Consider the following 14,061-nt stretch of genomic DNA (forward strand, 5'->3'; position numbering starts at 1 on the left):
CACTTTTATTTGAGTGTGATTGTGCAAACTTTATGGTAAATAGGATATTTTGCATGTTTTTTTCTTATTTGGAATTGAAATTGTCTTTGCTATTCCTTCATGCAATCCCCCTCCCCCCTTTTATGGGTTTTACTGATTTTAAAGATGAATTTTTAGTGTATACTTTTACTTCATTTTGTCTTGTGTGTTTGTTATTATGTTTATGCCTAATCCTTGCTTCTGCAAGTTGAAAATTTTTCCATATTTTAACATTTTGGTATATTAAACAAGTAGTATGGTGAGTTATTGCTTCATTTTACATAGATAAAAGTATTAGTGCAATTAAATCCATTATGTCTGAAAACTAGCAAAATATGGAAACAATTAGCTTAAGTATTATCTTATGAAGAAAGTATCGACTTAAATTATATTGTCAGTGATAATTTGAATAATTTACATTCTATGATAAGCTATTATTTGAAGATGAAAATATAATAGCTTATTTACGACCTAGAAAGAGCACACTTATTTACCAGCTAACTTATTTGTATCTTATTTAATTTGGAATTTATACCTTGTTTACTTATATATAGCTTATTTTTCACCCAGAAACAATTTTATACCACCTAGAAGGAACTACTACTAAGTGGTATAAAATAGAAGATACAAATTAATCAAAAACAAAATAATTGAACATTTGTGGAGATTCTTCTGAAAATCAAAACTTCTACCAAAAATATAATGAATAAAGTATCATTATTGAAAATAATTAATCTAAATGTAATTTATGAAGTTAAGATATGTACAAACAAGCAATAAACACAAGTCAATTGGCAACAAAACTTGACTATTCAAGTCAAAGATTGACAAGATACTATAAGGAGTGAAATGAGAGTTTATTTTGAATTATTATTGAAGGTAATCTAAAAATCTTTCTCTGATTATATATATGTATAATATAAATTTGGCATTTAGTAGTTTCAATATGTTATAAAGTTTCTAATAAAGTAACTTATGTAAGTAAAATTGAATGCAAGTATCCTTGGTAACTCTAAAAATGTCAGTTAGGCATTCTAGTTCTTGCCAGGTATTGTCTATCATTTCAACTGTCATATTAGACATAGCATCCATGACCTTAACTTAGAGTGTACCAATATTTTCAACTGGCCTTGCAAAATATTCTATCCTCTATGTAACCAATTGACTTTGAACAGTAATAGCCTGTTTGAATTTATGAATTGAAAGTACCCATTGAACGTTTCCTGTGTTGATGTTATTTTGATTGCACTTAAATGTGAAATCCTTATTTCTGCATAAGTTGCACTACCTGCTGGACTTGTATAACATTTCTGTAGTAAAAATTTTACGATACTATATTCCACTGTTCTTGCATAATAATTTTTTATAATAAGAGAAAGATTTATGTATATGTTAGAATTTTACCAGTGTCAAGATGCGGTTTTCAACTGATAGTGCAGATGAAGACATTGCAAGAATAGTCAGAAGCTATAAGAGTTTCTTACTTTTTTATTTTCAACAAGTTGTTTTTGATTTGAACAATAAGAAATTATGGTGCAAAGCATGACACAATTTTTTTAACTGCATGTGAAATTATTTTTCAATAGTTATCAATTGCTGCAAAGATTCATGTATATCTTATATATTCACTATTAGTATTCATAAAATGTTGGAAATCCTTGAAGGCTTTGGCCAATTACACTTTTATGATATTGTTTTGTTTCTATTAAAATATTGCAACAGATTATTTAAATTTCTCCAAATTTGTTTAAGTATGTGCTAGATGCCATATTTTAAGATATGTGAAATTCTTTTGCTATGATTTGCAAGCTTGGCTATTTTACTTTTACATTCAAGGGATTAATTGTTTTGCTGCTTTTTGATTTTTTTTTTTGTCTTCTCAATTATAATAACTGTTTTATGATTCTTTTATTTTCCAAGAGCATTTTGTATAAATGCTCTTTTTTTAAAATGTATTTGTATATAAGCAAACAGAATTTTATATCTACCAATAACTAAATTTATATAAAGAAACAACCATTGAATTTATATATTTGAAGGATGAAATAAAATATATTGCTATTGTCAAAGTTGACATTGTTTTTGTTCATTCCAGGTATAATGTGCAAGCTACGCTAACTTTGGTTGACCGTTATTTACTGACTCCTAATTCTGCTGTCACGGCAAAATATGCCCAAGGAGGAGAATTATTTGCTAATATGACACTTACTTCAGTTCTCTCTGAAGATTCTCAATCTGGTCGTTTGGTTTTAACAAACTGCAGTACAGTACTTATTGCACCTCTGTCATCTAAAGGAGATGAGCATCGAAAGGTAAGGCAATGTTTGATCGATTGTATTTTGGGATATTTGTTCAGAAATAATTACATTACATCATTTTAACATTCACTGTATACTTATAAAAGTTTTTCAAAAAGAATTTTTATATTAGTTCAGAGAAGTTTTATTATAATTAGTCTTCAGATATAAAATGGAATTCTTTTTGCTTCTGTGAAGGCCAAAACTCTGATGAATGAAAATGAGACGTATTTATTTTCAGTTATAATTTTCTTCTTTGTTTATCATATCAAGAACATTAAAAATATGTCCAAAGTTTTATGTTAATTATAAAAAATCATAATTTTGAACTTTTACAGCATATGACTGGTTGTGTGTGTGTTAATTCCAAAATTTATTGAAAGAGTAATATTATTCTCAACATAAGGGAGTAATTGATGACAAGATTGTTTATTGAGATGCTTAAAACCAATATGATATTTTGTATGCTACCACTATGTATCAGTTCCTGAATACATTTCATTAATGCCATCTTTGAATTTTCATGTGCATTTAAATATTAAGCTTTAAAATTAAATATATTGTTTATTTTTAACATTACTCCCATGGTATGGAAGATTACTGAAACTTTTGTAAAATGGCAGGTATAAATTGTGATTGAGTTAAACATTGTTCCTCTTGTAAATGTATGAAATATGTAACATTATCAAATAAAGTTTATGTTGCTACAGAAGTAATGAAGTTTGCTTTAAATGTTAACAAATATTCAATAACATGATGTTCATAGGTTGGAATACTGTCCATGTAAATTGCTCCGTATATGATGCAAAACTTTTTCACTAGGAATTGTTCATTAAAACTCAAACAAAATTTTTATGTTTTTCCTCAATTTTTAAAAATATTATGGCACAGAAACCATTTTAGCAGCACTTAAGAAAAAAAAAATTTAAAGGCTTTTTCTTTTTTGTACTTTCATAATTTTATTTCCATGGCAAAATTGTTCTTTAATTTAAAAAAATATTTTTAAATGTTCATTACAATAACTTCTAATTGTTTTTCTTTTGCTTTTATAGAAATTTTATTGTGACAATATTAAATACACTTTTTGTCCTATACATTTTATTGCTGTTATATAATTAAGAGCAATTTTTAAAATATGGACAAATCAAGCATAAACATTATCTTACAATGTTTCAAGTTAAAGCTTCAAATCTCCTTTAAACTTCTTGTAATTAAAAAAAAAAAAGATTTCCACATCTTTCAGTAATTTTGAGATGAATGGGGGAATCACTTTTCAATGATAGTTATGAATTTGTTTAATTTTTTTTTGTTTGAAAATTCGAGCATTATTTTTTTCATAAGTTATAATTTGACATTTTTTTATGTTGACACATTGTTTCTAATCCTTTTTTCATACGATGGATTTTATTGATCCACTTAAATATGCTGTCATATTCATATTATGAATGTGATATCCAAAAACTTCTTTTTAATAAAAATTAGTTGTTTCAGAATAGTCTAGAAAGCATTAGAAGCTTTTTCTGTCTCATTATATTAAACATGAAAGCATTCTATCTCATTATATGAGACCATTAGAAACTTTGGCAATTTCCTTATATTTTATGATGAATTACAAACATTAATGTGAGTGTTTTAGATTGAAGTGAAGCATTTTAAAAACTGACTTTCCAAAATTGATGCTCTTATTATTTTATTAATGCATAAATTTGATATAAAAATATTAGTTTATTTTTTCAATGATTAATGCGTTTGTATTATTGATATCTACATCAGAAAGATTTTATTTTGTTTTGTAATTATGAATATCAATTTTCAAATAATAATTTAAATTTTATAGGTGTATGAGGCAGTCATTGAAGATAAAGGGAAAACAGTAATATATATTCGCATGTCAAAACAGTGTTGTGAAGAACTGAATTTGAAATCTGATCAAGAATTTGTGGCTGAGGTTGGTACCATTGATTATTCAAATCTCAAAATATTTATTATGTTTATATACATATACTAATAATAAAGAAGAATATGCGATATGTCCATCAGTTTTTTAAAAGTTTAATTAATTGAAAATGAAATTGTATTTTAGAATTTTTCAGCTATAACTTCCAAAAATATTGTTGCACAAAAAGGGATTTTACACTGTTTTAAAAATATAAAAGAACTGTCTGTTTAATTATATCAATTATTTTATTTATTTTTTTGCTGAATTTTTCCAATTTTTAAAATATTTGTTCCTTTAATTTTCAATATTAAATTATGTTGTTACTCTGAAATTCAAATCATTTTCATTTTTTCCCATTAAATATTTAATCACATAATTTTGTTCCATTGTTGTAAGGTTAAAGGAAAAAGATTCGTTAATATGTGTACAGTTTACAAGGCAACTAAAAAAAGTAAAATCATGATATCACAAAAATTAGTAGATGAATCCCATGATTATGTTTTTAATAGCACTATGATGTTATGGGGAAAGGTTCATGCACACAGTCAACTGAATTTTAGTGAAGTAATTAAAATAACCCAGCTTTAATGTTAGCTTGATGACATCATGAATATGAATTTATATCTAAATGATTTGTCTGAAAACAAATATAACTAATATCCTGGCAAACCAGCTGATAGCCCGAGATGACTAGTTATAGAATATTGAATTTTTCTTTTAAAATAAGCAATATCTATTATTTCAGAGTTTTCGAATGTATTTTAGACAGTTTCATCTGACTGGCATTTTTTTAAAAATAAATTTCTTGTTATATGATTTTTGTTTACATATTTGAGTCATTAAAGTGAAGGTTTAATAGTAATATCTCTTTCAATATATGCAAGTTTTCATGTTATATAAAGCCAGTCTATTCAGAGACTTCACTGCAAAGTAAGAATGAATTAGCCAATTAAAAACTGATTTGAATTCAGTCCTATTCAATTACTAACAAATTTATATATTAAAAAGACATTTTGTAAATGAATTTTTATATCAATAAAAACTATGTTACAAAAAAAAAACAACTTTAGCATATTCATGTTTTTTTTTTTTTTTTTTTTTTTTTTTTATCTTACAAATTCTGAAAAGGTATTAAACAAATAGCATAAGATATAAAGACCTTTTAGTTGGGACTCTTAGGCTTTTCTGTATTGCTTGAAAAATATTTTTACCTGTAGGTGTCCTTTTTTATGTGGCACAAATTTGTGTTAAAACCCTATTACATAAATATTGCTTCAGCTTTATTTAGTATTGCTATATAAATAATCTAAAGGATATTTGATTGGAATTGATAATTGAATCTTTATGCTTAAATTGGTACGTTTAAATACATAAATTTAACAATATACTTTACTGTCAGATTAAGAGCAATAACATAGGTATAATGTATTTAAAAGAATATTTTATCAACAATTAAAAATTAAGTATAAATATGTGCAAATAGCCTTGGATTCCTGTTTAATTTTACCATCCACTGCATATAAATATTGATTGAATTTTTGAAGTTAGATTTCAAAATCAATTTAAGTATTTATTCTGAATTCATAATTGTGTTTTTTCTGTTATTTATTTACTAACTTTGCACGTTTATTCTGTAGGTACAATTCCAATTAAATCGCTTGCCTTTGTGTGAAATGCATTTTGCAGTTGATCGACTGCATCCACCTTCTTTAGTATTTCCAGATGTTTCTGTAAGGCCTCAGCTGTGGAACAAGTAAACACTCCTGATTCTTTTTCTTCAAATTGTTTTTGTCTTATGCAATACTTTTCCATTTCAATTTTTTACTGTTTTTGCTGGAACTATTACATTTAAAGAGTTTTCCCCCTACTTTTTAGTTTAGACATATTTTTGTCACAATTTTTGTTTTATATTCAATATTTTCTTTCAGCCATATAACTTTCAATTCTGATCTAAAATTGAATCCCAAACAAAAAGAAGCTGTTTTGGCCATCACAACACCTCTATCCACTCGATTACCACCAGTTTTGATCATTGGTCCATTTGGAACAGGCAAGACTTATACTCTAGCACAAGCTGTTAAAATTATATTATCACAAGAAAATTCCCGAATTCTAGTTTGCACTCATTCAAACAGGTAATGGCAAATTTTAAATATTCTAGTATTTCTGTATGGTAAGATTCTTTATTTCCAAGATTTATTGTAATTCCCAAATCTGCAATTACTTGTAAATAGTTAAATGAGTCATGCAATATGTAAAAGAAATTCTTGTGTTGCTTGTTTTCAGCATTATTATTTATTTTGAAAAATTATAACAAATTTTAAAGAGTCATAATATATTTTGTTTTCTTTGCTATTAGTAAAGACAAGTTAATAGTAGTGTCTATCTGTGTGTTGACCCTGTGCAGGACTTACTGCTTGACCTAAAATTACTAAAATTTAGTACTAGGGTTGTGTTGATACTGTTTTATTGTATTAGGAACAGATTAATATTGGTAGTTAGTGTATCTGACACCTTACTTGATAATTCTATATTAGATACTTTCAGCAACCAATCCCCTTGCCATTAGTAGGTATTAAAATATCATCTTTTAATTGATACTAGCTTTAAAGACTATATGTAAGTCACTATGTATATAGACTATATGTATTCCCTTACACAAATTGTTCATTGCTTATAACTTTGGTTGCTAATTTTAACTTTGTACTTTTTTAAAGCAATGCAAAGCTAAGATTTATATAAAATATAAGACTGATATCAAGGAGAATTTAATTTCCTTTTTTAAAGCATTTTTTATACAATTACTATTTTTTGTAATCATAAAAAAAATATTGAAAGCTAAATATGCTGAAAAATTTGTAAATTATATTTTATACAATTCATTTAATATATTTGGTTGTTCTGAACAGTGCTGCAGACATCTATATTAGAGAATATCTTCACCCATATGTTGCTGAAGGCAAATTTGAAGCTACTCCTTTGCGAATTTATTATCGACATAGATGGGTGGCTACTGTTCATCCAACAGTTCAACAGTATTGTCTTATAAATTACAATGGAAATGAGAGAACCTTTGTGATGCCTACTATTAAGGATGTGAAGTCACGTAAGGTTATTGTAACAACTTTAAGCACGGCCAGATATCTAGTCCAGCTGGGTTTAGAAAAAGGTAAATTTTAAAATATTTTTCCTTAATGTAGAGTTTTCATAAAAATCTGTTGGTTTAATCTATACATATAAGAGTGAAAATTCATAAATTGATTGCTCATTATATAGAAATCCAAACTTTTAAATAGATTTTATAATAATTTTAATAGATTTTTTTTTAAATAGACAAATTATGTGCAAGAATACAAAAAAAAAAAAAAAAAAAAATCTTCACAAATATTTTAAAGCATATGTAAGACTTTAATGTTAACTCTTTTTACATAGTTTATTTTTATTAATCAGAAATAATATTTCACAAGGAGTCTATACTTGGATGAAAGTCAGACCCTTTGCAGAAAATATCTCTAGTTTGAATCCCTGCCTGAGGGTGACCCTTGATAAAATCTTTAAAATGAATTAATCTTTTCCTTTTTATTCCATTTCTTTCTTTTAATTCCTTTTAGTTCATTTTTTTTGGAATTAAAATTTAATATTTTTAATTCAATAGTAGAAATAATTTAATCTTTTATATCGAGTTACTATTCATGGAAAATATTTAAACTAATTTATTTATTGGCATTTTCATTGTTAATTTTGTAATTTTTAAAATTTATTAATTGTTGTAAAAAATAATTTTTTTTTACAGTTTTTAAAAGTTATTCTGTATAGATTAATTTTTAAGATGTTACAAGATATGAAATTTGTTTGGTGCAGTTATCCTTCTCCTTTTAGTTTTAAATTGAGTCCCATATAAGGGCAAAAACTTATCTAAAATGATTTTTACATGAAAAAAAAAATTTAGTTTTTTTTTTCCTGTACATGATTTTTAAACAATGTAGCTATCTCCAAGTTCTTTGAAATGTGATTAACTAATGTTTGTTATTGTAAATGCTTCAAATTTTGCTTATAAATGCTGGTAAAATATTTGTGACAGTTAAATTTTTAAAAAATATGTATTTTTTAAAAATTAATAATACTTGAAAATATTTTCAAGCCAACAACTAAAAGTATGACAGTTATTTTTTTTTTTTAAATTTTAAAACTGAAGTAATTTTATTATTAGATACTGCTTGAGTATATACTATCACATATTTCTAATTAAGAAAATATCCATTTTTATTTATTTTTGTTGCTTTTATTATTAAAATTAAAATTCCATATGTGTTTTCAAAAATTCCAATTTGAATATCGAATTTAGTATCATAAATTAGTTTATAAAGCTGAAATATATTTTATTGCAGTTCTTTTAATTTTCATCTAGTAGTTTCTGTCGGAAACTTCAGTTTTTGTATAATTAATGCACAAATTTTACTTTTGTTGCATTTAAGCAATTTTAGCATTTAGGATACACATGTTTATTCAATAAAAGACATGAAAAATTGCTGATATTCATTACATTGCATGGGCAATATTATTATTTCTGTGATCATCTTTTACTGTATATTAATTTAATGTCACTGGAAATAAATTTTTAAGATAATATACAATATGTATATATAATACACAATACTACACAATATGTTCTTGTAAAGTGAAGGATTTTTTATTATAAAAAAATGCACTTTTATAATTAGAACAGAGTTTAATTTATAAGAAAGTAGAATTGTAACTGTTAGATATATTAAAATTCTTCATTTATCATATACAGATGCATCAATTTGTCTTTAAAAAGTATGAGTAGTATTAAATATTATTAATTTTATAAATTTTTGACTGTATAATTATTAAAAAAAAATGTTTAAGCTATTGATGATAGTTATGACAAATTTACTGGACTTTAAAACTGTACATATTGAAAATTTTCTCTACATATTTGATAATTTTTTTTTGTCATCTTTTAGGATTCTTTACCCACATTCTTATTGATGAAGCTGCTCAAGCAATGGAGTGTGAGGCAATTATGCCATTGTCACTGGCGAATGAAAACACTCGCATTGTTCTAGCAGGAGATCATATGCAGGTATTTCTAGCAATTTCTTCATACTGTAGAATTCTTGACTTTTAAACACTGATGTAGTGTTTTTGTATTTTTATTAGAGTACTAACATAGAATTTATTACTGATTTTTTTTATCAAGTTGTAGATAAAAATAATGATATTTGTATAGTTATTAAAATAAAAATTGCTTTAAATCTTTTTTTCTCATTAGAAAATTAAAAATAGAAATGAAAAGTTATTTGATAATTATTACAAGCGTAGCACTTTATTTCTATAAAATGTATTTAATACATTGTATTTCATATCAAAGTATCTGTTGATAGTCAAATTTTATGTAATCCTTCCTTTTTTTAAAATTAGAGCAGGTTGTGATTATTTAATCACATTAACCAAAATGAAATGTTCTATTTTTCTTTGCTTTCAAAAAAATCTGGAGTCTTAGAAAATCTTAAATTTTTACTTGAAAATTTGTATGGGTCTACTTGTCTGATTTCCTATAACTATTTCATGTATACAAAAATTATACTACAGTTCTTTTCATTCTTATCAAATGTAAAAAAAGATTTTTTTTTTATAATGTAATTTTCCAGGAAAAGATTGTTCAAATAATTTTGTAATTTTAATAGCTACAAGAAATTTTTTTTATGAATATTGCAATGAGCTTATTATATTTGCAGTTTTAGTGTTCTGCATTTGATTTAAAAAGAATACAATTGTTAATATTTCTCTTTTTATATTTTTATAGCTCAGTCCAGAAGTATACTCTACATTTGCCCAACAACGTAATTTGCACACTTCACTGCTAGAGAGATTATATGATTTATATCCTGAAGACTTTCCTTGTAAAATACTACTTTGTGAAAATTATCGTTCCCATGAAGCTATTATTCAGTACACTAGTGAGTTGTTTTATGATAACCACCTTAAAGCAAGTGCACAGCAACCAAGGCATAAAAAGTATTATCCATTAACTTTTTTCACTGCCAGAGGAGAAGATATTCAAGATTGCAACAGCACTGCCTTCCATAACTACGCTGAAGTAAGTTTTTACTATTTTGAATGTGCTTGATTGATGTTAACTCACATAATTATTCATTAAAAAAACTCATTTTAGGTATTCTTTTGCTACCAAAGGTATGAAAAATACATAAAAATATTTTGCTTTTAATTGTTGACTTGGACATCCAAAGCATAACATTATGATACACCTTGATATTGAACTTATATAGAGAGGTAGAAGTTGAAACTTCAGTTTCTCATGTCAAAATAAAAGTTTATTAATCTGAGAGAAAAAGTGTAATTAAAGAAGCTATAGATATTTACAAATCTCACTGGGTCAAAAGTAGATTTTAAAATGAAGTGAGGAAGTGCAAGTTGTAAAAAATATTTTTTTAAAAAAATGAGTTAAATATTTGCAATTTAAGTTGTGCATTTTAAACAAATAAAAATATCCGCTTAAAAATTTATTTTTCGAAAAATTCAACTTTTTAAGTGTTACATTCAAATAACTGCTTTTTTAATCATAAATTAATCACAATATAAACATTTTTGAGAAAGCTAAAAGAATGCCTAAAATTACTTTAGCTATCCTAAGTTATGGAGGAGTGGGGGATTCCTAATTCTGGAATGTTGCTCCAGAATTTGAAGTCATTGACATTTTTTTTTTTTTTTTTTTTTCCCTTTAAAAAATCAAAGAAAAAAAAATTACACATTAATTTTGAAAACATTTTGTGTCACCTATTTTGCAAAAATGGAATTTAATTATTTGGAAAATTTGTTTGCCCATAATAAATGAGGGAAGAATGTTTAATTTGAAATACTTTTTTTCTGGAAAGATATTAAATACATTTCACTTGAAATTGCAGAGCAACTCTTTTGGGGTACTTTTTTTTTTAATTCCATGAAATTTAATAGATAGAAAGGTACTTATAGGCTATCCCCTCCCCCATACAAGTAAAATTTTTTGGGATCGTCATTCTAAAATTTTTGTTAGATATTCTTTTCTGTATAACACATCATTTTAAAATGAAAAATTTCTCCTGATATAATTAAGCTGTCTTAAAGATCAAAGACTTATTTTGTCTATTTTAAAAGAATAATTGCAGCTTTCGTATTTAAATTTTTCTTCCAAATTAATAGTCTTTTATTTAAATTTGAAAATTTGGTTTTTCTATTTCTACCATTATTTAATTTGATGCAGTTGATGATCAAAAATGATGATGATGATGATGGACGATCCAAATTTTCTCTACCTTAAAATCTGTGTTTTTTTAATACTTAATGCAATTATGAGCTAAGATGTTAATAAATAAATAAATATTTGAAATTATGTAAAGAATGAAAAATAATTTGTCTTTGTTTGTTGCTTATTAATGCAATTATTTTTAAAAAAATTCTGAGGTTAATATTTTAAACAGTGTAGATCTTTGGAAAGCAAGTTGGAAGAAATGAATTAACTGTACAATTTCCACAAATATGTTGCAAATTAAAATTTACTTTTGAATTTTTTTTATTTTATAATGAAAGTAGTTTAAAGCCTACACTCTAAAGAACTGGTTAATTAAGATGTTTATAATGGCCTTATAATTATGTAAATCAAACCTCTCTTAATGAGCTTCATGCATAATGAGCTGAACAAAATGGGGGAAAAAAAGGGACTTGGTTAAGAGCTATGTTTCTCTGAATGAATGTTGAGGAGACATCATGATGTCACAGTTTCGATTGGCCTATGTCAGTCTCTTTTGAGCATTTGTTTGGAAATAACCCTTATATTTACATGCAAGAAGTTATAGTCGGATAACATTGTTGAAATGCAATGAATTGTAGCAAGTATCTGTGGGGTCTTAATTGATAACATTTTGCCTCTGGCAAAGATTATAGGGTTAGAGGTGCAAAGCAAAGGTGAACTAGTGGAAGAACAGTCAGAACTACCAAAACGCTTATGGACCTGCATTCTGTATCATAGCAAAAAAACTGCACATCAGGTTTGGTTATGAGAAGAAATAATGAAAGCAAAAAAGAGCAACAAATTTCCAGTGAAATTAGTGATGAAGGGGGGGGGGGCTAATTATTGCATCTATTTTAGGAAATATCTTCCTGATAAGGCAGTACCTATGTGTGCTGCAAATTCGTATAGTAATTCCTTATCTCATTTTGCTAAATTTTGCAGTGTAACTTGAAAGAAATGTTTTTAGAATATTTTCTTGTAAAAAAAAAGCATGTATTATAAATAATAAATTACATTATTACAAACCGTTTGATTTTTTTTTTTATAGGACATCCTATTTTACATGCAAACTTTGCAAGAAATTATTTCACTTAAAAAATGTCTGGATTCAGGACCATTTATGCTTATTAAGCGAGGTTTTCCACTGTATATATCTAGGATGTTTGTTTCATAAATTAACATTCTTAAAAGTATAGCTTTTAACATATAATGTTTTTCATGATCATGAAGAATAAAAATTTTGTTTCTGTTTTGAAAATTAAACACATTAATTTGAATTGATTTTTACCATTCATAATAAATTCAGTATGAATCCATTAACACAAATACAAATCTTTGAGTGATTTTTTAAAATTTTTTGAAGTATTTAAAATAATAATTATATATATAATATACATATCAATAATTTATGCCATAAATAAGAACTCAAGATTATTAAGGAAAAATATTACAGTATGAATCCATTAATAAACTCGTAAATCCTGATTTATTTTGTAAATTTATATTTGTCAAGATTTACTAAGAATTCATTTTTATTTTCTCTTAAGCTCACTCCTCTATAAATATTAATTTGTATTTTGATTTGCAGAAATATTAAAAAAATGCTATTTTTTTAGGTTAATGAAATCGTGGAAAGAGTGATTGAATTAAAAAAGAATTGGCCTTCATGTTGGGGTGAACAGGATGAAACAAGTGTGGGCGTTGTTACTCCTTATTACGATCAAGTTAGTAATAATTTTTATATTTAAATAAAGATATGTTTGAAATTTTGAAATCTATGGATTTTGAAACTGAATTAAAATCCACAAATATACTTGTGGTAAATTTTCAAAACTAAGGATTTTGATTTGTACATGAAAAATTATAATTTAAACCTACCCATGTGCAAAATTACATTTATAAATGATCAATTTGGGGAAATTTCTTTTAAAGGAGATGTAATTAGCTTTTTGGAGTTTTTTTTTTGTGTTATTTCATATATGCTTCTTATCATGCATTTAATATTTAATGAAAATTTTTTAGAAGAATATTTGTTGATTTTCCCACTTTTGTATAATTTACTATGAATAAATATGTATTACTTCCCCCTTGTAAAGAAGAATTAAGCATTATTCAAATTGGGTTTTAATTCCATGGATTAATATTTCATTTACAAATTTTGAGTATTTGTGCTTTTAAATAAAATATAAGTCCATAGTAAAGAAAGTGCAAGTCCAGAGGTCTTATACTTCCTCCCATACATTTGTTGAAATGACAGTATAATTATCTCTTATAGTATTGATTGAAATAATGTAAATAGCTGCCAATAACTTGTTTTTTTTTTAATACAAAGGAAAACCCTGATAATCATCAAACATTTTTTTTTACTTTGAAAGTCTGATGATTTTAAACATTTTTGCACCCATTGTTTTTAAAAATCATTTTTTTTATATATATGTAAATGTGATAGATGAAAAAGTGTATGTCATATAAAAAAATCTAGAAATATAGGCATA

General features: G+C 25.6%; 1 protein-coding gene across 1 annotated transcript in view; it reads left to right on the forward strand.

Annotated features, from left to right (window-relative positions):
• The window catches only part of LOC129957512 (probable helicase with zinc finger domain), a 43,821-nt gene that overhangs the window by 18,398 nt on the left and 11,362 nt on the right, over positions 1-14,061 (forward strand). Inside the window, exons 6-13 of the mRNA XM_056069848.1 lie at positions 2,114-2,330; positions 4,153-4,263; positions 5,892-6,007; positions 6,183-6,389; positions 7,164-7,423; positions 9,243-9,361; positions 10,085-10,378; positions 13,183-13,290. Of these exons, the coding sequence (XP_055925823.1) occupies positions 2,114-2,330; positions 4,153-4,263; positions 5,892-6,007; positions 6,183-6,389; positions 7,164-7,423; positions 9,243-9,361; positions 10,085-10,378; positions 13,183-13,290 (1,432 nt within the window). The remainder of the gene's footprint in view (positions 1-2,113; positions 2,331-4,152; positions 4,264-5,891; positions 6,008-6,182; positions 6,390-7,163; positions 7,424-9,242; positions 9,362-10,084; positions 10,379-13,182; positions 13,291-14,061) is intronic.

This window comes from Argiope bruennichi, chromosome 2 (assembly GCF_947563725.1).
Source record: "Argiope bruennichi chromosome 2, qqArgBrue1.1, whole genome shotgun sequence".
NCBI classification, from domain to species: domain Eukaryota; kingdom Metazoa; phylum Arthropoda; class Arachnida; order Araneae; family Araneidae; genus Argiope; species Argiope bruennichi.